Raw genomic sequence first — 24,395 nt, 5'->3', positions numbered from 1 at the left:
AACTCTTCTCTCTAGCGCAAACACACACCCTTCCATTGGGGTTTACAATGTGGCAACGTCTCAAATTCGCTACACGCTTTTCCAATATATAATATCGTGGATTTTTTTTCCCCATACGTTGAAAACAATAGGTACAAAAAATCATCCATATGCGTGAGGGATGCAAACATCCTGCTAGAGGTAAAGGAAAAGTAGAAAAAAACCGTTGATTGTTGTTTGAATGCGGTTTGGTCAAAACAAACAAAAAGCCACAAAAACCATAGAATAAGGGAAGGCATTTTAGGGGAAACCCTTCTCTCCAACAAAAAGTAACGAACAAAACGGAAACCACCCATATTATATCCAAAGGCGTATGACTGCGGGAAAATAGGATAGCCAAAGCTAAAAACAAAAGCAAAGCATCAAAAAAAATAGAGACGGCGACTAGTGTACAAGGTAACTTAGACGTAGTGGCGTAGGATTTTATCATGAAGCTATCGGTGTTTATCATACTTTTCTCATAGAGTGGAAGGAATTTTTATTAACAAAGTTTAAGCCCATACCAAACTGTCTGGGGAGCATGTTTTCCCGAGCGATAGATAGAAGAAAAAGTATATGGGTAGTTAATAAATACATGTTTACACAGCGAATTACCGAGTCGTGGGTAGTTACTCACAGCATCATACTATACTATGGTTAGTAGCTAACACACACACAAAAAAAGCTTAACGATGTGGTTTTGCGATGAGAACAAAAAAAACTCATTACAAAAGATGCAGAATTAAAGCAGCTTAAAAACTTTCAATATTTACATTGAGAAAGATCTCCAATGATCGGAGATGTATTACAAAAACGGTGTATTGATTGAATGTTAATTAAAGTACAATAATTGTACAAAACTAATTTTCAAATAACACGCACTATCTTTTGAACAAAAATATTGAATTTTTAGGTCATTTTTACCGAAACGAATTTAAACCCTATTAAAGTATTGCCATGGAATTACGACCCCCCAGCCAGTGCGGTTGTGGCTTTTACTATTTACCGCTCTATGATACCGGTAAAAAATTAACTGACTTTAAGTTTCATGCAATTTAACTAATTTTCCCACTAATTTCCCACACAATTCTCTATCGTGGAAAACTTCAACCATTCGCTTGGGATCATTCGTGAATCCTGAAACCTAGTTAATGCTGCTACTGGGGTAGTAAAGATACTAGTAATGTGAGCAGAGCAACTGGTAGATAGGTTTAAATACCGAGGAAACTGTAATGCGTTACTGGATATCGGATGTGATATAATAGTGGTTACACCCAGTGGTGAACAAACTCATAACTAATAAAATATAATTGAACAAATAAAATTTGCTTAAACAAGCAAGACGCTAAGAATTTGTTAGATAATTTGAAATATTTTTACGGCAAAAAATAAAATAGGTACTTGTTTATTTTTATTCCCATGAAGACGCTATTATAAACCATTACTAACACTAGAACTATCAAGCGTTTGAAGCGTTTTTCGTTCGGGGTTAATTTTTAAACAATTTTGAAGAGATCCTACTATAGACTACATATGTACAAGTTATGTTTCAACTATCTTAGAATTGTTAAATCCCAAAAAATAATGTGATGAAAATGAAGCGTTCCAGTCGAAATGACTGGTTCCAGTTCCAGTTCCAATCAATATTTTCTCATGTAAAATTTTTTACATTTTCTAATGTATAATTTCTTTTAATTCAAATTTATTTACGTCTATTAAACATTCGATAACATCAAAAGCTTACGTATTAAATTAATAATAAACTTGTGGAAAACTTCAATAATTCAATAGTACGCAAAAATTTGCAGAAAAAGATATAACCTTCCGACCACTGACCTCGGCCCATCGTTAGGAGAAGAGTAGCACATACCGCACTGGCCACAATCGATGTAACCGAAATCCAGCAGCAGCCTCCACTGTGCACATAATTTCCCAACGTTAGCCGGAAACAGGAAACGCAACGGACCAACAGCAGCAGCTCGTTGTGCAGTGGAAAATGTCGAGTTTTTCAGCAGAGAATGAACAAAGCCACATACAATAAAAAAACGCCCCTGGTTCCTGGGTCCAGAAATAACGATTACCACCAGGACCAGGTTTCATTTGGTCACCGTTAGCGCCACAGTAGGCCTATACACGTACAATCTCTTCTCAACGGCGAACGCACAATCCGGGTTAAAATCTGAGAAAATCAAATGAAGCAAACGGTGAATGAAACGAAAATGTTGAAGCAGAAAAAAAACCGCTTCCAGCTCGTGCATCCAGGACATGGATAACACTTTTCGCGTCAGTTGCAGTTGCCGCCACTAGCTTCCAAAAAGGGAAACGCTTCCTTGCCACCCGAGCCAGGCCACCCCCAAAGCCAGCTTACTAATAGTTGACAAAAAGGCTCTCCGAAAGCCGATGCTCCTCGAATCCAATGCGGTAATTGAAGAAGAGAAACAAACGGCTCGAAACTCCGGAAGTGCCCACCCTGGAACGGAAGTGCCACAGTCCTATTTTTTTCGTGCTGTTCCCCATTCTCCACACAATTTTTACCCTTACACTATTGGCGCTATTGTTGTCGCGAAGGAAACAGTGTTTTTCTGCTTCTGTTAGCGTTTTGTTTTTCTTTTTTTTTTGTCACTAGAAAGTTGGCCAATTTCCACAAAATCCCAGCTGGGGATTTAAAATAGTTAGTCAACTGTAATGGGTCCTCGGAGCAAAAAGGATTTCGACATGTACACCCCAACGCCACGCTACAACGGGAATGGTAGAGCGAGAAAGGCTACAGATGCCGCATAACGCAATGGCGCATTCACACACGTACCAGGCAGTCTGGTGGACGCACAAACACAAGGCAAACTACTGCGTTTTGTGTGCAATTGGTTCGCCACGATTGGAAACCCCTGGTAGAACCCAATCGTCCGTGTCACAGGTTCGCGTGTGATCGCCTCCAATGGACCACTCGTTCTGGCAGGATTTGCATTTCCACTGGAATTCAATGATCCATACCACAGAGACATGTGCTCATGGGTCGCTCTTAAAGTACGAAACAGCAGCGGCCAGATTTAGGAAGCTACTGGCACAGACCAGCATCAGACGTAAAACCCGATTAACTAAATTTCCATGCGATGGCGTCCCAAAGGGTGATAGTGTACTGATAAGTTATATACTTCTCTTCCCTTTAAGATGTATTAAGAGACAATCACATGTGTTTATTCGATACATTAATACGACAAAGTAATTTCCTTTCAATAAGAAATTAAATTATATAAGAAAAATACAAACGACTCACAATATAATACTCACAAATGGTCCCACCAAATTTAATTAAAACTCTGTGTATTAAGCCTAATATAGAATAATAAGTCGTGATTCTCTCTTGTTACTTATCACGTCTTTATTCTATCAGTTCTTGAGGTGAAGAGAGCGTTTTGGGACGAGTCTTCCTGCCTGATCAACCTGACCTCTCCATACATGTCAGGTGGACAAGATTCTTCAATCGATATTTACATATAGTGTAATTATACCAAATATAAGTATAAATTTAGCTGTTTTCAAATAAGTTTGAGCAACTATTCAATCCAATAGAGAGCACTAATTTCCGTTTGAAGTAGCAATTCAGCATTTTAAAGCAAATCTTAAACCAACAGGAGACATATGCATATTTATTTAAACCGATTGATCGAATTGCTGTTGCCAAAGATTTCAACAAAATACATTTTGAAACGCGCTAACCCGAAGAACTGACTAAACAAAATATTGGTTTACCAACGTTGAGCAGTTGGACGTCACTGGTATGGTACCGCCACCATCATCGAGAATCATCAAGATTAACACAAACAAAACCAACCAAAATAACATTCACCACACACACACACACTTTTATTCTAATGGCATTTTGAAGCGTGCAAGATTATTCAACAAGTGCACCATAATAAAGTTTTATTATTCCACAAAACATCTATCGAATAAACATAGATTTCCAGAGTTCTGGTACATCTGTAAACCGCTCGCATGTTCCCCTCTAACCCATCGAGACAAGGAAGGAAGTTTGTTTTTATTTCCTACCATCACCATAAGATTCCTTCACTAGTATAGTCAACATCAAATATGTCCATATTAGCAGCACAAACTGTCTGCCGATGATCACCATATCACACTGCTGGTGGCACACAATATGGTTTCAAATGGTGTATCATGGTTTCCATCGCCATCGACAAACCAACGCTTACAAGTGACCGATAAAATTAAAGCTGCTTTCCAGAGTTTGTCTCATTTTACTATCAAATTACTCGGCAGTGGAGTCCGGACCGAAGTTGGAGTTTGGGGAGAGCTAGATGGAAATTGGTTTGCTCGTTTCACAGACCAAATAGAGTTTTCTGAAGCCGAAACCGATTCGAAATCATTCGAAGGGATTTAAGAACGAACCGAACCGGATCAGCCTATCATGGCGGTACAGCGATAACATGCCATGGCGACGCACTCCGCCATCTAAACGGGTAGCAACAGGGGAAAACTTTGTGGTAGCGGGCAACGGCAGCAAGTCATCAAACAAGGGTAGCCTATTCGAATCTCTATTTGTTCGTTTAAAATCCCTCCTGATATTTCTAACTCCTCTCCATTCCGATTCGATGGTTTGTGTTGACTATAAAAATCAAAACAATCTCAACATTTCCTTCCTCAATAGGACACCGGCTCATCCTAGCCGAACCTGACCTGGCACACACACACACACACCCAAACACTGATAGCAAAGTTTATAGTCTGGCTAAAAGAAGGGGTTTTCTTTGGTTAACCACAAAATTGTACATGCAAAAGGGAAAGGATTACCCACCCACCCAGGTTTAACCGGGATCAATGAGTTGGCAGCTTTAAGTCTGCACACCACGCGACACACCATAAGGGCAAAACGAATTCGCATCGCATTTTGCCTATAGTAAAAAGGGGCTGTGGGACATCAGCTTCGATAAACAGTGGTTTGCTCTTAGCCGCAAGTTTTGTACCGAGTCGAGTTGAAGTTCCGAATTTCTGGTTAAAGTTGGATAGATATGAATTTTAAACCTATTTATGCCAGAAGGTACCAGCTGTGCATGTAAAATACTAGCAAAATTGAGAGCACTTTAAACTATTTACAATAGCGAAACTTTAAGTTTGCTTTAAAAATGGTAAACCGTGAAAAGAGTAGGAATTCCATTATCGTATACATCCAGATTCTTGAGCAATTCGTCCGTGAGGTCATTGTTCAATCAACCAAATTCAATTCATTAAATTCCAAATATATTTTATTTAAATCTATAATTAATAAATATTACAGTAGCGGATAGATTGAATCAAAGTAGAACAGAAATCGATGGATAAATCTGGATTCAACAATCCCGCATATTTCAAATAACTGTTGACAGATGGATGACAGACAAATGGATAATTTCAAGGTTTCTATCAATTGGATTTTTTTTTATAAAATAAATATTTTTGTACAATAAATAGTATAAAAATTATAGCACATCAAATAAACATATGTCAAAAGAGTCTTTGTAGCTCATTATTTATCTCCCATTTCTTCCACCACCAATGAAACATTACCGACGAGATACTCAAATACAAACATTTTCCCTTTAATGTCATCATTCCAGGATTCATGTTTTCGATGACGTGAAATTTCATAATAGCATTATACAGGGACAAAAACTCCCCAACTCTATTCCCCACGGCGGAAGGTTCGAAACCGCTATCGGAAATGCAGTTTAGCTGCAGTAACCAACGAGAGAATTCCAGCTAGCCCTAAGTAACTTTTCCCTTCCCATATGGTATGATGGGTACACTAACTTTCGGTGATAACTAGCGGCAAGTTGGGGCTTTACGTTTGCATCCACGCCCGATCCGTCGGCACATAACAAACATAGCGTCCTTTCTGCAGAGAACCGGCCAACTTGCCCAATTTCAATTGCAACTGCAATGTTTACCTTCCGTTAGAAGTCAGAACCTTCATGGGGTAAACTGCTGTAACGATAAAAGGCACCTTCCGAGTCGCTTCCGGTTAATGACAACGGACAAGGACACTGTCTACAGTTCTCCGCAACCCTTCATCGCTGGAAAGCCATCGCTTTTCTATCGCTTTTCTAACCAGTAGCAATAGTTTTGTGCGTGGTTTTTGGTTCAAAAACGACAACCAGTCGGCACAAAAGCCGCGCACGTTGGGTTGTCTGTTTACACAATATTCATAGGCCAAAGGCGGCCTGCGGACCAGAATGATGAACACCGGACAACACGGATTCCCAACACACCAGCAAACCGTCCAATCGTTTAAGCAAACGTGCGCAAGCTAAGCAAAGGCCAAAATATCCTCATTTACTGTCTGAACCGGCGAGGGCGCCAAAAACCATTGTGTCTCGCAGACCGGATGTTTTGAGTGAGACTAAAGCTGTGACATTCGGTGGGTCTGGTGTTACAGGACCTCGAAAGTTTTGTTCAAACCAAGTGTAAACTCTCGCCAGTGTCGGGGGCTAACGTCGTTGACAGTTCGACCTTCGGTTTAACCGAACTAACATCCCCGGTGGTTACCGGTACCGCAGCAGGAAGAATGGAAGGACATCAACAAAAGCTTCACTACCCAGAAAAGGTCATCCTGTGCAGAGTGCTGGCACCCAGTGCAAAACGGCAAAGTTTTGTATACAATTTAAACACTTCATCCCTTTTCATGCTTCTCACCGGGGGCTTTAGTTTCGATGGGATCACAGGATGTTAAATGCACCACCACCGTGGACATCCAGGCGAGCACCAGTTTGTAATGTTCGACGAACGAAATCACACGCCGAAGAGCTCCTTTTCCTGTCTGCGGCACATACAGTGTGCCGGGGTTGAAGTATTCGACTGAATGGAGCAAACTTTTACCACGATTTGGCGGATCTCTCGCAACCAACTCTCCTTTCCAAACTTCGGTCCAACGGCACACGGTCGACAATATCCACAACTCGTTGGAAAGTTGCATTATGGAATATAAATATTGCACCCAAAACTATCAGGCAAACAACTATCATCTGCTGTCATTCTTGGGTTTTTTTTTCCTTTGGTGAGCGTTTACAAATGGAATTCTTTCGTGTGACAATTCCATTATCCACTTTATGAAATGTATAAATCGTAACATCGTTTTAGTGAAACATCAAAGAAAATTGTTGTACTAGTTTTATGAGGCAAACTTGTCAGTAGAATTGCTTTTGTGGACCTAAGGTTTAGGATTGTATGTAGATTGTCATTCAAGTGACATTTTTAACTCCGTTTATTGGTACAGAAGTACATTTATTCTACAAAACCATGATATAATGTATTATTATTTTTTAATTTGTTTATTAATTAATTCATAAATCAGCATGCAAGGAGCGGATCATTCTGGGAATAGAGCGTATGTCGAGTTGCTAATGCCAAATGATCGTGAGGACGGAAGGATCTGGAGGGAACATATAAAAATACAGGAGCAAGCAGTTCTGGAGTGTCAGTAGAACTTCTTAGTAAACCGCCGGGCTAAGTGACGTCTCATAGTTAAAGAGTCCAGTCTTAAAAGAAGACAACGAGTTTCATATTGAGGTAGAGCAGAAATACCAAACATACGTTTAAATAAAACTCTAGTGAAGTACTTCTGCAATTCTTCAATTCTCCAATTTTCCAATAAAGAGCGAACTAAACTGCAATATAGAGTTCGTAGGCAGATTAGATCGCGATAAATCCGAGATGACCCGAAGGATGAATCCATGTATCCTAATCGCTTTCAAAAGAACTTCATCAACTTGTAGCTTGACCTATCATCAATTATTACCCCAAGGTCACAAATAAAAAAAAACTCGCACCAGTGAAACATTTGAGAAGCTATTTTGACATTTGTTAAGTAAACCAAGTTTTATAGTAGAGTTATGAGTTTTAGAAGATTCATAAAAGAGCTGAAAATTTATCACATTAAAAATACACTATTTGCAAAAAATATTATCAATACGACCGTTCTGCAGGAGTAAATTGTTTTGGAAAAATATTTGTTTAATTTAATTACTATTTATTATAAAAATACTACGACGAAACGTTATAGTTTCTTCTAAAAAAAAATGTACACAAACGATTAAATTAACGATAAGATATGTATACTCTATGGATAAAAGAGATCTTTTCTACATGAAAATATTACGAAAAAGCCTCTTTACATTATGCTTCTTAACACTTTTTACAACCTTCGGTCTGTTTTTGTACCAACTTCGTTCAAGCAATTTCCATTTAAAAAGTGAAACTTTCAAAGTACGCGGCAAAAATTAGACCACACACAATTAAATAAGCTTAAGAAACATATTTACATCGTACACCTTTTGCGCTACAGGCTGACGAAGGGTGAGATACAAAACATTAGCACAAGAATTCTTCCAATCTCGCGTGTCTTGAATTGCCCAAAACGTCTTTTCTTGGGACGCAATTTTCCTGAGCAAAACAAAAAAGTTTTCACAGTTCCGTCGACCATGAGATGCCACACCGGAGGAAAGATTTTACGGTAGTGTAGAAGGGAACTCAAACCACGTTAAGCTCGAAAGGATTAGGAAGGAGCGCGAATTGTTGGTTGATGACCGGAGATGATGCCGGAGATGGTTCCGATGACGCGGGTGTTGAGCGAAAGTGACGTTCAGACAATGAACTACACTCGAAGAAAGTGCATGAAGATTTTGAGGAATGTTTTTTTTTTTTTAGTTTTGTAAAGTGTGATCTTCAATTCCACCTGAAGAAATTATGTCATCAAACGGTACACAACACACGATGGCACTGTTGTCGCTTACTGTGCTGCATCACATATCTTTTGAGGGTTAAAATTAAGGTGTTTTATTTGTGTAGCATAACGAAAAGAACCATCCGAAAACATGAAATATAAAACCAGAAAATTCTAGATAAAAAGAAAACTTTCGTCCCAGATCTTCCACAAACCATTGCTGAACGGGGGAACAAAAAAAATAAAGTTAGAAAAACGGAAAATTTGTGTTTTCCTCTGCACCTCGCAAAAGATAAAAGCCAACAACACACAGCGTCAACGTGTACACATCTCCTAATGGGTTAAAATCGTTACAAACAGCGTAACGGAAGTTTGTCTTTAAGGAAATTCCTACACCTTACAAAGCCCTAAATCGTTGGAGGACCCTTTTCTTGTTGGAAATGTTGCTCAAAACCAGGCTTTACCGGTCTGGTGGCGGTGGCTTACTTTGCCAGGGCTTCAGACATCATCTCCATTTATCTCACCCTGGTTGCTTTTCCCGTACATCCGTATCTCGTGGCCATACTTCATTTTTCGTGAATATTGTTGTTGGTGTTATCCACATTTGTATTTGCCCTTTTTATTTTCTCCCCCGAAAAAGCAACAAAAGTTTTAAGCTTGAACAACGAAAAAAAAGCACATCCATTCCTTATTTTGTTAATGCAAAAGTAAGGTAAGAAAGGAACGCTATCTTGAAGTTCAAAAAAGGAACCCCGCCAACAGAAAGATTAACCGGCCTATTAAGACAAACGAGGTGAAGAATTGCTCCATTCGAAGGGAAGGAAACCCTTTTGGGATCCCGTCCATGCTTCCTTACGCTTCTGGGCATCAGAAACTGAATTCCCCAGGAACTTGAAGTCAAAAGCCAAAGCAATTGCAAAGTCGTCTTAACCAAACCAAAAGAAAAAAGAAACAAGAAAAGAACACCATTTGGGACAAGGATAACACTGAAAGAATACAACAGAAGAAAAAAACACATCCACACACACACACTTTTCTCGCTCATTAACATCTGCTTAGTATTCCTGCACCTGATGTCTTAAGAAACTTGACCCTTTTACCATTTCCCTGACCGAGCTCACTTCCCTGAGACAACGGTTTGGCTGGGGTAACGAAAGGGCGTTGTGCGTTTTTCAAGTTCGTTACAAATTATGCAAAGTTACATTAGTCATTTTGTGAATTTGAGAAACGTTTCGTTTTTTTTTGCGTAAGGTTGCGATCCTACCTTCCTTAACATCACTCAAAAAAACATGACGCATTTACTGTCTCCATACGCCTCACCTGTTCGAATCAGGTGCAAACGGTGTTTTATTCGATTTTTTTACCGGCCATATCATATAAACACATTACCTCTACTTTCACGTACATCTCGCTACACTTACGTGAGTGACAGTTTACTGTTGAAGAAAATCGAAACAAATGGCGACACACACAGTAAAGGGACGACGAGGTTTTTTGAACAACGCTTTAGCAGGTTATTACTCATCTAGGCAATGTTCCGAACAACGTAAAATGGTTCTAAAAATAACCCCAAACCAAAGGTACGCAAGACAAGCGCCTCGGTTCGGTGCACCTTTCACTGCCATTTCCGTCCACAAAATTGGATGGCCGTGTCCTTGTCACGGGGATTTGCCGCATCTCGCATCAGCTGTCAACGCATTCATGGCATACAAAACGTACGTAACGCAGGTAAGCTCAGTATGGAATGTTTCATTCACAAAATTCGTTGGGTTGTAGTCAATTCTACGCACAATGTGATTCATGTTTGTATGTGGCTTGTGGTGGAGACTTTTAACTGATTCCCTTCTAACGTCACCAATCACAGCACGCTTGGTAACCGTGTGCAACGGTGCGTTAGGCAAAGGTAAGAGAGAGCGGCAGTTCGAATCTCATTTGCAAGACGGGATTAATCCTTACATCTACCTGTTTAAAAAAATTACACTACACACGGGATTAAATTTATCTTGTTCTATTTCATTCCTTACAACTTCTTAGGAAGAGGTATCTTACATTAATCCACACTGAGTGCACCTTTAAACAAGTTTTTTTGTACCTCCTCGGAAAAAAGTACTTTCTCTTGATATATAGCAGTCATCACTGAAGGACATTACTTAACCGTCCCTTAAAAAGAACCCCCAACATCCAGCACACCGAATGGACAGGAAGGAAAGGATTGGACATAATCAACCTGTTGCCCGAATACAATCCTTTTACACTGGCCAACGGGCGAAATACCTATTTCTTTAGCCCTCGCTGGACTTCTGTTTTGGACCCTTCGTCATGCTTCAGATGGTAAAGAATAACGCGCGACACGATGCTTCGGGATGGGAATGGCGCAAAGGATGGATGGATAGCGTGAGAACATTATAAAAATAAGGGATCCACACCTTACATCGGTAGCAAAAAGGGTGATACGGGACCGAAAGGATTCATCCTTTGCTTGGGGTTATGCACACAACAGGTGGCGATTTTTGGCTTCTCTGACAGACAGGTGGTGAGCACATAAAATGGATCTTCCTGACAGGGAAAATATAAAACATAAAAGCGACACAAAATGGGTTCATTCAGGTTTTTTGTTCATAAACCAAACCCAATGTATAAATTTATGGCAAAACAACAGATTGTGTTTTGCATTAAATTTTATGAGTAAAACAAGAGATAATTTCAGAAAACTTTAACAAACTACTACAAAAATGGAATTAACATAAGTTGTCAACCTTTGCTTTTCATTGCTAAGTTTTACATAAATCTACAAACTTCTGTAAAAAAACAAACATTTGTGGCGAGAAATCATGACATCACATGCGTTCGAAACCCCATGGCAAAACGATTTCTTTTTTTTCTATTTGCTTATCTTCTTCCATTACTATTGATATTTGCAAGACACGTCAATTTGAAGCCAGAATGTGTTTCGGAAGGAATGCGAATAAATGTCTGCGTACATGAAATAACGCAGAATACCATCTTCAACCATGACCATGACGTAAAAGCGCACACATAGAGCTTCAAAAATGAGTTGTTTTTTTGTGTGTTTGTGCTCGCTCCTCTATATTGATATGACGAGTGTGGAGCAAATTCCCTAGACTATGTTGAAGCCAAATAAACACTAGTATCACATCGAATCTAGAGGAGAAAGATGAGGAAGTGGCTCAGTTTTTTTCTCATTATTTTAATAAAATTCTACGTCATAGACCGAGTAATGGCAAACAAGGATCTATTATTATCGGGAAATTACTTTATTTCATACGTTTACATCTTTGACCATGTACAGTGGAACGCCGATTATCCGTGCTCATCGGGACTCGGCCCCTGCCGAATAAGCGAATATCACGGATAATAGGCACAACTCCTTTTATTGAAAAATATTAGTGTTTAGTGTGTAATAGGTGGATTTTTTTCTAAAGCTAAATGTTAATATTCGTTGGTGCAGTTTGCAAACGAAATCTGTTCTATTTGGTCGAACTTGAGCCAATTGTATCATTTCCTATTGAGGCTTTTATTTCTTGTCATCACCGGTTTGCAGTTCATATGTCAAATCGTCTTTGGAACTGTCATTACACGAAATATGGGACAGCCGGATAAAAGGTACCCGTATAATCGGCGCTTCATTGTACTTATTTAATTATTATTGTTTATATTAACAGTGAATTATTATTAAGTCTTCTTGTATCTTTTGTACCATGTACGAATCTTTTGATGTTGTTGTGCACTTTGAATTATCTTCGCTACGTCTGTTGTGTTGTGTTGGTACGCAGGTATTTCAACAATAAGCATAATTTTGTTGATTTTTATTTCATAAATTAATCGAAATCGTCCTCAATTTTTACTCTGAATTGATTTTCGAGTGAGTATGGCGCCATCTAAATTAAACCCAATGTATTTTTTTAATTTTTATTTTTGGTTCGATTAGAACGGCTTGGCCGTATCAAGACTTATTTTACCACGTAGCAGGATAGTCAGTCCATGCTACGGGGAGAAGGTCTGGATGGGATTTGATATCCAGTCCTGCCGTGTGGGCCGGCGCCGTTTATCACATACACCACCGGGAAGCCCATTACATTACATACATTAAACCCAATGTAGTAAGCAAATGATTCGTTAAATGAATTTCAAAATTTTGTACAAATAAATCAATTTTTATTGAGCAAATTGAAACGATGTGTTTTAAAGTTGCTTTTGGCTTATTTGGTACAAGTTTCAATGCGATAAGTACAAGAAAATGCGTTTTGATAGTTGGCGAGATCGCACAAAAACTATCAATGATTTAAATAAAAATTACATACAAACAAAATCCAACCTTGCCAAATTCAATATGAGAGAAATTATTAAAAACTACAATTCTTTAGCAGTTTTACTTTTTTGTCCGGTACTGTATCGATCGCTGTTTGTTAGGAGGATCGCTGATACTTCCATTACCATTTTGATTGTAAACATGCTGCTACATACAAGAGCTTTAATCGAATAAGGACTTTTATTTTTATCCCATTAAGAGCTAAGGTTATCTTATTGAAGTTGTCTTCCAATGATGGTTTCTAATGCATGATTTTAGCTCCTAATATTTAACGATTATATTAAATAATATTATATTAAATAATATTAATTAATAATAATAATAAATGCAAACTAAGAACCAGTAATGAGATAGAAACAAAAAAAGAACAACAGACTCATTTTAACTCATTCCAAATCCTACATCGAACGAGCAGACATGCGTAAGTTCTTTGCATGCCTGATTGAACATACTTGTGCTTCATCCCTTTCTATCCTATCACATTTGATTCACACACACATATATAGACCAGGGGGTTAGTTAAAAATTCGTTACAATACGTTCGGATTCAAAAATGCCAAAATCGACGCACCGCACTTAACCGCTCGAATGGATGTGTTGATGAGTCAACCAGTCGTCCACAAAAGAAGGCATCGAAAGAAGAAGGTAAAAGAAGACGCCGAGAATATAGTACGGTCACAAAACGGTACACACAAAGGAGAGGGGTGGAAGCAACATAACAGGATGAAGGGAATGCGAGATGGTACACGAAGAGAAGAAGAAACACACCATAAAATGTACAAAACTGTGCGAAATGGGATGGCAAAAAGGGAATAAAAAGAGGGAAAGAGAGAGAGAGAGAGCAACACAAATGCCTGCTGAAGCGATCATGAAAACATAAAGCATGATGCACATGATGATAGGAATGTTGTTATGGTAACGCATACACATAGAAGCATACTCGGCTGGTATATTGCTGAACATGGTAGACTATGATCAGAGGAAGCTTATTTTTAAACTTGTTTATTTTTTGTGGTGTTGTAATATTATTGAGGCCTTTTAAAGTTCATGTCCTGGAACTTACCTTCCACATTTCCTCCAGCTGGTGGAAGCGTCCCACCACCACCACCACCGTTCTGCTGCATCGGCAACTCCATGGTGGCGGTATTTTCGATCGGTTGTAATGGATTTTTCTGGCACGCAGGCAAATGCGTGATCGGGATCAATTTCTTATCGGTTAGCCCGGCATCACCAGCCCCACCACCACCACTCGACATTATGCTGACCTTCTCATGCAGCGATAGTGATTCTTTCATCGTTTTTGTAATGCGTAGCGCAATGGGAATGTTGTCGATTGGTAAAGAATGGCAAAAAAAACAATTCCACCAACAGGTCAGTGCACTTGTCGCACAAATCTCACGAAATTCTCACAAAAACCGGGAGCTGTTTGATGTCGCGCTTGCTTTTTTTATTTGTTTTTATTTTCTTTCTCGCACGGGAATCAATTAATCTCGATCATTCGCGAACAAAGAAAGCATTTGCTATGCTCAATGCACAGCATTAAAAAAGCATGCATTTAATATTTATGCTACTAAACTGGTACTGCTGCTTGCACATAGACGCACACAAACACGCGCACACACCTTCGAACCTCATCAACCACATACACACACACACTTGCACCGTAGCGCCCCTGTTTCCGAGGCTCGGGCAGGCTTATGCTGCGCGCGCGGTTTCCCGTTTCCTTCTTCCTTTTTCCACACTGCTCAAATACAAAACCCACACTAACGCACACACACACAGTAACGCCTTTCTAGAACAGGTTTTTCTACCTCGGAAAAACTGTATACACACCGATGGAAATAAAATCGATCACTAGCGCTACACAATTATTCAATACCGCTTAATCGCTTGATAACTTTTACCACACTATTAAACACACATACACATACAAACTGTAGGAATACAGAAACGAAGCCCTACTACGACCGTACGCACTTACGCGCTTCACACCTGCGAGAGCCTACTTTTTGCACACCCAAAATCAAAGCAACCACAGCACACCGGTAAAGGAAAACACTATACGGATATTACCGACGATGCCTTCGCGTGGAAAACTGCATCGTACTGGGTAGGATTTTCGCTTGTTTCACTCTCTGCTGCACGCATTTACAACGCCGTACCGGAGATCATCCGCGATCGTGCGCGACGCACTCTACGATTACGATTGTGTCGTCTTTGCCGTGCGTCGTTCCGGCTTTACGGTTGTTTTTTGAAAGTGACAGCTACATGCGCACACGTGGTTGGTTAAGTGGACATGGAAAGAAATTTGAAAATATTTTTTGATAAAATAATTGTTTGAAACGATAGTAAAATAAAAAAAAATATTGTGAGTAAAAGTTTATGACTGATTGAAAATTGTGCAACTGGTTTTGTGCGTTTTCTTTCGCACATTTTAAATAAAAAAGCTCGCACATCCCCAGTAAAATTAACCACTGTGGAAGGAATCTAGTACTGCACAATGACAGTTATTGAAGCAGTGCTGCCAGATGTATTTTTCTAGAAATTTAAATTAACGGCATAATTGTGGTTTTATTTTTAAACTTATTTTTCAATAAAACGGAATTACATTTAATAAAACAAATCATCATGTTAATTTATTTTCCTGAATTAAAAACATTGTCCTTGAGAATGCAATAAAAATCTATAAAAGCAATGAGGAACGGGAAACCCATCTCTCTGCATTGCTACTCCATTGAATATATCGTGATTAAAAAAAACATAAGGTTAAAATTGGTTTATTGTGAGTATTCATTCTATAAAAACAAACGCAAGAAATGGATTAATATCACAAGTGCAAACTAAAATGACAAACTTTTTTTTTGGTTAAAACTTACACAAAAGTACCCTACTCAATCTCATCTTCACTCGCTTCAGTCCACTCGCTGATAGCTGCCCATGATCCCACGGGCACAGTACAAAAATGGTGACATTGCAGCAAACAGCAAACCACCACCCAGCCACGGCCGGTGTACAATCCACGCAATCGAAACAATTACCAGCGCGACCGAAAACGATATCATTATGTTGGTTGAAAGCGTGAAATTTATGTCGGGGAAGAACATTCGCATGAACCGGTGCTCCCTGACAAGGTGTTTCATTATCGTCGCACAGCAAATCGTGGCGAAAAACAACAACACCCACCCGATGAACCGTATGCCCCATGTGGCCATTCGCTGTTGTTGATGCTCTAGGCGGAAGATTTCGTGCAGTTTGTGTTCTCCCGATTCGAGCAGAAGCACTTTGCGAAAGTGAGTCGACTCGTACGGTACTATCTTGCCGTTCTCCAGCTTACCCACCACGGTTACGTAGGACCCTTCGAGACCTGCGTACGCAAACTGTATCCGAATGTCACCGATTTCCGGATTCCATATGTCGTTACAATGATAGTAAAGTCCCGCATGCATCCTAACCGAGGGGTCTTCGGGTCGCGTGTCAGATGTAACCTCTTGGAAGGTTTTAAAGCGCTCCTTTGCTACGATGCCGAGCTCGTATGGACCAATATGAACATGCTCGGAGAGATGCACCGTCGAGTCGATGGGAAACGAGGTCGGATTGTGATGACCGGTGCGTATGTAAAAGCTGCGCGAATCAATCAAATTATCGCGCCACTCTCTGCTGTAAAAGTAGGAACGATCTTCGGTTTCTACTGTCGCAACGGATTCTCCAAAGCGATTTTCACTACAAAAGAAAAGTAATTATATTACACCTACAACTGCTTTACCGCATCTTTTCTCGCTTACACCGATTCCTCGACCCACTGGTACATCTGCACACGTCGTTTTAATTTCACCGCTTGCACCTGGATGTTGTAATCCGGTTCAGTTAGTGGTTCGCCCGTCGAAAGCGCTCCATTCAGATGAATTAAACGTCCCTCGTATTGCTTTTCGTAGGGCATATCGGCACTCACTGTGATCGCATCGTTTAGTGCTTCATCTAGTGACAGAAGAATGCGTATGGTACGACCCTGTTGGAAGATGGAAGTTTAGCCATTTGGCGTAAAACGTACATTCAACCCGCAGTGCATTTTTTACCTCGTTCCAAATGAGCACAACAGATCCGACCAGCAACAGTACGGCACCGAACAGTGTGGTTACCCAGCAAGATTTAAGAGCCTCCTTAAACCTCATATCAGGAGAAATACTTTGTGCAAAAGGTAAATCGTTTCCAAAGCTCACAGCTTCACGGCAAGGCGTTATCGTAACAAATTTTCACCGGCTCGTTGTTTATATTTGTTTTTCATTATCCGAACAAAATTGACAGTTCCATTTTGACAGCTGTTGAATGCTATAAAACATTGGCACAGTAGTACATTCCGCAGTAATAATTTGAATTTTTTTTTGTTACTTTGAATTGGTCTCGGAAATATGCAAAAAGATGAAACAAAATATCTATACAATAGAGTTTTTTTTGCATCTATTCGATGTTGTAAATCTTTTGTACCATTCTTAACAAGTGATGTCCAGATCCACATGTGGCTTGAAATGTTCGTGATTTATTTGTTAAATTGGCTTTAGAACGGGTCTTGAGCCATATTAAACATTGAAGCAATTAAATATATGTCAATTGAAAACCATTATGTTTTGTTAAACGGTTTTTTTAAACCAGCAAATAGGCCTTTCGGAATATTCATACAAATCATTGTATCCCATAGTGCCGTAAGAGAAAACAAAAGGAGATGCAGTATTGAAATAGAAAGAGAAAGCAAACATCTTCGTGCTATAAAATTCATAATCTTTGGCGTGGATTACGTTGAAATGATTGCAGGTTAAAAATGAAAATGTTCTGTAGAATAGATCCTTAATTGCTTTTGTCAAATTTGTTGACTCTGCGACAAATACATTTTGCTTTTCTGTGCTCTTAAGCAGAAATTACACGTTTCCGAACGTAGGGACATTCCTCACTCATTCTGTCCTATTTTCAATGCGTGTAGTCCCAACTGTTTGTTTTGTATCTCACTCTCACTCGCTCAACCCATAGCTCTGTTTCATATACCCCGCAACTATGGGCTGGTTGCGTTACCATTCTGGCCAATTGCATCACTGCACATAATGCGAAAAAAGGCCTATTCGTGCTATAGTCCAGCGTAAAAGGTGAACCGGGTCGGTGGTGTATTCTCGCGCTCGCGGTCCGGCGACTTTCCTGCGTGTGGTTTAACGGTGTGTGCGCTACCAATCAGTAAACAGTTTCGGAACACACTCTCTCCGTGACCGGGTGAACGGTTGTAGTAGGCTGGGGTCGAGAAACGTGCGCCGGAAAGAGCAATATCTTGAAGGTTGTTGCGAACGTACGTACACACGGACGCACTGTGGCGCTCCGTCTGTTGTCGTTTGGATTGATTGATACGGTGTGTCCCTAATAAACAAAACAAGTGCAAACCACTAAACAACCACGTCCTGCTGTGCGGACGGATAGACGATTTTGTTGCAGATTTTGCCAAACGTCACAGTAGAAGATTCGTTGTTCAAAAAAAAAGTGTACTATAGCAAATGTACACTTAGATGTGTACACTTAGATAAATCGCCGGCTAATTTGCTAAAACACCTACTGGCAGCGTGCGTGCAAGTAGACGCATGAGAGCAAAAGTATAAGAAAACGGAATACTTCAATAGGTGCAATATGAAGGCAAAAGCAGTGTCTGGTCTGGTGCTGGTGGAAGTAGAAGGCCGTGCGGAGTGAAGTACAGAAACGAGAGCAACACAGCAACGTACAAAAAGGAAAAGAAAAACGTCATCATCATCAGCTGATGCTGCACAAGTGGTTTTCGTATAGGTGCGCAGCTCGAAATGCACCGTGCTGTAAGGGCTGCTTGTGTGGTGGTAGTGGTGTAGCGGTTGTGAGAGGAGGATTGAGTTCAAGATTTCGCTGGTCGGTTTATCAGTCTCCCTGTCCGCGGCATTTCGTCTAGATTGCGTTGCATTTTGCAAGTGTGTTACTAGATTGATGCTTTTTGTGGCGAATTGCCTCTTTTTTTGGGGAAAATTTCCCTAGCTTACTACGATGTTATTTATTAAATGTTTCTATAACTCATTTTTATTACTTTTCTTTAATTTTAATTAGCATAAACAAAAATATAAACAAATCACCTTCTCCAATGGTAGTGTTTATCATCAGTGTAAAAAGTGGTAAAAAAAGGTGTATCAAAAACCTTCCCTCACAAAGGGAAGGCAAAAGGTTCGTCGCGGTGTGTGATTCTGTGTGATTTGAACGCGTCCATTCGTGGTTGTTAATTTCTGTTCTGTTTCAATCCAAAAAAGTGTACAGTGTGTGCGTACGCGTGTATTTGTGTGTTTGTGTGTGTGCCTGAAGGTATTCCGCAATCCCCACACCCATCCCATGAAGTTCTGAAGCAAGTGTTGTGAGAAAGTTAATTGGTGAGTTTATCAGCTGTGGTGGTGGTGAGCAAAGGTGCAAAAGGGCAAAGTGAAATAAAGAAGAAGAAAAAAAAAGAAGTGTGAAACATCCATTTGGTGCAATATGTTCCGATCGCGTGGATTACGAAGCAATAGCCACGATACACCGATGTCCATGGCCATGATACTGCGTCTTACCGTCGTGTGTCTGGCACTGGTGGTTACCCTCGCCAATGGATCATCGGTACCGTCAACGTGGTCCCGGGTACACCGGACGGCCCGTGACACGACGGGCGGTGGGCGGGAACAACCGTCTCACGCCGGTACGCTCATGTCCTGTGAGCGTATCAACAACTTTTTCTCCTCCATCAATGTGACCGTCAACACGGCAAATCAAGGTAGGCTAAAAATAAGGATCCCCCATATCCAAGCAACCTGGAATATGCGCCTGTACGTAGGCATACCGCATTACATTGGAGTACTATTTCACCATTTTACCTCAGCAGCCAACACTCTAAATAGCGATCGATCGGAAATTCTATTCCCGGGGTTTATTTTCTTTTTGCACACAATACCACACATCCTTGTGTGTGTCCTGCGTTACGAAAAATCGGTTCCCGAGTGTTTTTTGGGTAATTTCCGGGAAACTCTTTAACCCCCTCGTTGTTTTTTTTTTGAGCTATAACGATAATGCTATGAAGGGGCGAAAATATAGAAGCGGATATGAGTCATACTTTCATTTCGCTACTCCTCCTCACAACTCTTGTGCCTGTGTTTGTGTAAGGTGGTCGGAACCCTTAAGAATGTTTTCCTCACTGTTGATGGCTAATGTTTTTACAGCATGATAAACTGCAATCATAAACCCCATGTCGAAGGTTTTATAAAGTGAACCAAAAAAAAAAGGAAAAAAAACCATTCCAATCAGGAAATGAAACACATTATGTTGTTCTTTTTTTCACTTTCGATAAAAACAAAATTAATAAAGTAAAAAAAACTTAATTTACCAAAAAGTGTTCTCTTTGGGGCGAAATGTGAATGGAAATGGTCTTTAGTTTTAATGTGAATAATTTGCAACATTTTTGTGCCCCTGCGTTTCCACGTGCGGTAAGCTTCAAACGCGTTTTGCTTTGCTTCATTTACGCTTACGCGAACAAAGTGTCTAATTTGCACGTTTTTGATCGATTGCGTGACGATCGGTATGGTAGTCGGCACGAACAACATGGCCAAAATTGTAAACGCAAAATCGAAACAAAATCTCAACAAACTACTAACAAGAGGTAAAAGAAAAGAAAATCACCCACCCCCACCTGGCTTAAGTCCTTCCATTTATGGCTTCATGCTGGGTGTCCGCAAGGGATGATTGATATCACAAAAGAGCCCTGATTTTATATTTTATTTAACGTTCCCTAATTTGTTTCGGTATAAAGATTTGTTTTATTTTCATCATTTATATGGTAGGGATTGGTACCCCGTTGTACTTCTTCCCTAAATAAAATCCAAAAAGGGGAAAAGGGCTTGAAGTGTCAATTCTGGGCTTCACTTCTATTCCTTTCTTACTCCCTACAATTGATTGCCGTCACGTGGCTGTGAAATGTTTCCTACCAGAGCGTTTTAAAGAGCTTCCCCTTTTTTTCATTTCGGCGGTTCAATGTTTCGTTTTAGTGTGCGTTTTAAATTGGAATTAAATGGTGTTCTGATCGTTTTTTTATGTTTTATTGCTAACAATAAGTATCGTGTTTTATAGAGCGTGTTAAGCTGAAAGGATTTGCTTAAGGAGTGAAAGGTGTTAAATATTAAATATGAATGGAGATGGAGTTGGGAAGTATTTTGTTCTGTTTAAAATCGATTTTTTGTTTGTTTTATAGACAAACTATTAACAAATATTCTGCCAAAAATCGCTTTAACACTAGAACTACCGGACTGAAACGCTTCATGTTAATCACATTATTTTTTGGGGTTAAACAATCCTAAGGTATAGTTCGAAACATGGGTTTAACATATATATTCTATGATACGATCTCCAATAAATAATAAAATATATTTCAACTATTTGTAGTTTTTTAAAAATTAATCACGATCGATAAACGATTAAAACGCTTGGTAGTTCTAGTGTTAAAAAATGTAAAAACTCGACTCAACAACCTCTAGATACTAGCTATCTTAATGTAGTATATCTTAAGTATTTAAAACTATTTTCAAAATTTTTGAATTCCGATGGACGAAAAGTCAGTTCGGTATATCTCTCCTTTTAAAACATAAAACATCTAATATCATACGACGTACAATAAATGCGATACTTCCTTCACTATTCTTCATAGTTTAACATCCGGCTGTATTGTTTGGATTGATGTAATCAGGTGATTGAAACTTGTGGTCCGATTTATCATTCGCCTAATCGTTTCCCCTCAACACACGCATGAACGGACCAAAGCCAAAGCCATTGGGCGATAAGATATTTTTGTCCTTTTGCACCCCGTTTTTTTCTTCCACCTTCTGTCTGGCAGTACAATCGTAATCACTTCACGATTCAGATTAACGCCTTATCACGGTGTTCACCAGACCGGTGGCGGATATATCGGTCATGATTAGAATGACCGATAGAAACCGTTGCGCCAGGGGTGTGTTCCGAGTGTGGTCCCGTTTTTTAGTGCTTTTTTTCGCAACTCAAAAGCAGAATTTAATAGAATAGAAGGTCAATTAAAACATTTAATCTTGAGAGAATTTATGTTTTTCTCATATACCTTTTTTATTGAGGTGGGAATGATCTGTACCAAATCCTCACAGTCAACAAAGTTCTAGAGAAATCCCGGTGTAAATCCATCCTTCAAGCTAGTAGTAGGCAATCGAAATCCTCACTGGAGATGCGGGGGTTTAGTTTTTGTTTGCTCCAATTCCTAGCTAATCCCAACCAATGCGCAATTCCCAAAAGGTCAGCCCACCGCTGCAAGCAAATCCCTTTCTTAGTGTCTTTGCCTTCGCGCTTAATCCAAATGTGCTAGAAATCCTTGAGGTATCAATCCGAAATTGATTGCAAAAAAACTGGAAGAAATACAACAACAAAAAACCCCTCGTACAAACATTAAGGATCAGTTCGAAGGTTGGGTTCCGCTGGAATCACTGATCCTTGCCGAGGTGGCTCATCCGTGCGGAAATCTTCGAAAGCAAAGGTGGCTGGATGGATGAAGTTGTTCCTTTTTCGTGTTTGGTTTTTTTCTCTTTTTTCGAAAAAAATCTGCCCTGCAACGACGCTTCTACGCAGAATTTATATATTCGGTCGCACTCTTGTGGGGTGGTGGGAGGCAACCGGGAACGTTAAGATAAATGTCAACTTCATTCATTCACTGCGGAACGGGTGTGGAGTGTTGATGCCGTTTGATGCTGCTAGAATAATGAGAGGAAAATGGTACACCTAAGCTGATTGGTTGACCTTTTTTCCCCTCTTGGAGCTCGACAACCCCCCGAAAAACTCTTCGCACTTGGGATTGATCCAACATTTATCAAAGACGGGTGGCAAATTTTTATTTTATTTCAAACCCTTATTCGGAACACCTCACACACAGACACTGAGTGCGTAGAGACTTTGTGTGTTTCTGAGGGTTTTTTTTTTCACCTCGCCATACCCCATTCAGAACCAACCAACCGTATATCTGTGCTGACTTTACACACATCCAAGGGTTCAAGGGTTCAATCGGTACGTGGCTACCTGAGATCCTTTCGGACGAGACGATGGGACCATACGGTTGCGAACCATTTTCCTGTTTCCCTCTCAAAACCGTTCTTTTTTTCCAGAGCGTGTGTGCTTTGTTGGTTCTTTATCGTGTTTTCCCAATCGGGTGCATTTTCCACCTTTAAATACACTTGTTTTCGATAGATAATGGGCAAATGGGCGAACGATAGAAAGGATTCCATTCCATCCACCGTGTTGGTGTGCTTATCTTTGTTCACCTTTTTTTTCTTCTCTTGTTTCTTTCACCATAAGTCTCAAGTCTATTAGAAGCTCTCTAGAAGCTATAATAGTGCCCTTTTGCTCACTGTTCCATAGCAAATGTGTGTCTGTGTGTGCCTTTTCCGTTGTTCCATTCCTTTGTTATGATTGTTTGATCCCATTTCTCACTCTTTTGCCTTTCAACATCGTTTCTGTGTGTGTGTATGTGTGTATGTTGCCTTCTGATGTGGGTTTTTGTTTTCTTTTGTTAATTAGAAAACTACCATCAAGGTGTTGTTGCTTCTTTTCTGTATGCAGAAGAACCATTTCATTCAGTTAATTTCGTACATTTTTTTTAGATGTGTGTTTTCTTTGTATTTTTTTTGTGAATGTTGTTAACATTGCGTCTTTTTTAATGTTAATTTTAATATGTTTTTTACTTCTTTTCTTTTACTTTTGGTTTGAGAATAATTTTTCTTCCGATTTTCCTATTTTTGTTAATGTTATGTTTGTTTTATAATTGTTTAAATGTTGTTTTCGAAGTTAAAAACCTTGTTTGTTTATAAATTATTTTTTTTCTTTTAATGATGATTAACTTAAAAGAATATTTGTGTCCTTGTAATTAAATTGGATTTTTTATTTACAAGTTTTCTCTTAACAAGCTTTCGTTACACCTTTCTAACGAAAGAATTTAACCAAACTTCGATACGAAAATAAATTGTTATCCTCTATGTACACCTTTAAGTCGAGTTCTAGCTCGGTAAGCTGACCACTCGAATCAAATTCGCTTGGCACTTGAGTGCACCGTTTTAATGACCGCTTTTCGGCACAGGTCAATTGATTTCGTCTAAGGATATGGCTGGTTCAGCATTTTTTTTCTTTCATGACTTAACTGTTGTTCTGTTTTTTCTCATACCCCCCGTTCATACCGAGAATAGCATCGGAACGCAAGAAGGGTGAATTGGGCCCCGAACAAACGACAACACAAACGTCGAGGACTCGCACCGTTTGCGA

The 24,395-nt window shown here is 39.6% G+C and overlaps 3 protein-coding genes across 11 annotated transcripts in view; 1 reads left to right on the top strand and 2 right to left on the bottom strand.

Moving 5' to 3' along the window:
• LOC125768000 (protein ECT2) overlaps window positions 1-15,349 on the bottom strand; it is a 69,846-nt gene extending 54,497 nt beyond the window's left edge. For 2 of the 4 annotated variants that reach the window (XM_049435079.1, XM_049435080.1), the window contains exon 1: window positions 14,128-15,337. In XM_049435079.1, coding sequence (XP_049291036.1) covers window positions 14,128-14,359 — 232 coding nt within the window. In that variant the 5' untranslated portion in view covers window positions 14,360-15,337. Of the gene's footprint in view, window positions 1-14,127 lie in introns of all 4 variants that reach the window. The other 2 variants (XM_049435081.1, XM_049435082.1) reach the window with 2 other exon arrangements.
• Window positions 15,350-15,817: 468 nt separating this feature from the next.
• Window positions 15,818-18,028, bottom strand: LOC125768017 (transmembrane protein 43 homolog). Its single transcript, XM_049435124.1, has 3 exons — window positions 17,138-18,028; window positions 16,847-17,070; window positions 15,818-16,784 (listed from the first exon to the last, which is right to left on the bottom strand). Exons 1-3 carry the CDS (start codon window positions 17,231-17,233, stop codon window positions 15,977-15,979), a joined length of 1,128 nt encoding a protein of 375 aa, XP_049291081.1. The 5' UTR covers window positions 17,234-18,028; the 3' UTR covers window positions 15,818-15,976.
• Window positions 18,029-18,175: 147 nt separating this feature from the next.
• The window catches only part of LOC125768010 (division abnormally delayed protein), a 132,410-nt gene continuing 126,190 nt past the window's right edge, over window positions 18,176-24,395 (top strand). Inside the window, exons 1-2 of one of the 6 annotated variants that reach the window (XM_049435112.1) lie at window positions 18,176-18,196; window positions 19,164-19,854. In XM_049435112.1, coding sequence (XP_049291069.1) covers window positions 19,581-19,854 — 274 coding nt within the window. In that variant the 5' untranslated portion in view covers window positions 18,176-18,196; window positions 19,164-19,580. Of the gene's footprint in view, window positions 18,972-19,163; window positions 19,855-24,395 lie in introns of all 6 variants that reach the window. The other 5 variants (XM_049435108.1, XM_049435110.1, XM_049435111.1 and 2 more) reach the window with 5 other exon arrangements.

This window comes from Anopheles funestus, chromosome 3RL (assembly GCF_943734845.2).
Source record: "Anopheles funestus chromosome 3RL, idAnoFuneDA-416_04, whole genome shotgun sequence".
Taxonomy (NCBI): Eukaryota; Metazoa; Arthropoda; class Insecta; order Diptera; family Culicidae; genus Anopheles; species Anopheles funestus.
Note: the sequence above shows the minus strand (reverse complement) of the source record. Positions and strands in the feature narration are given on the sequence as shown.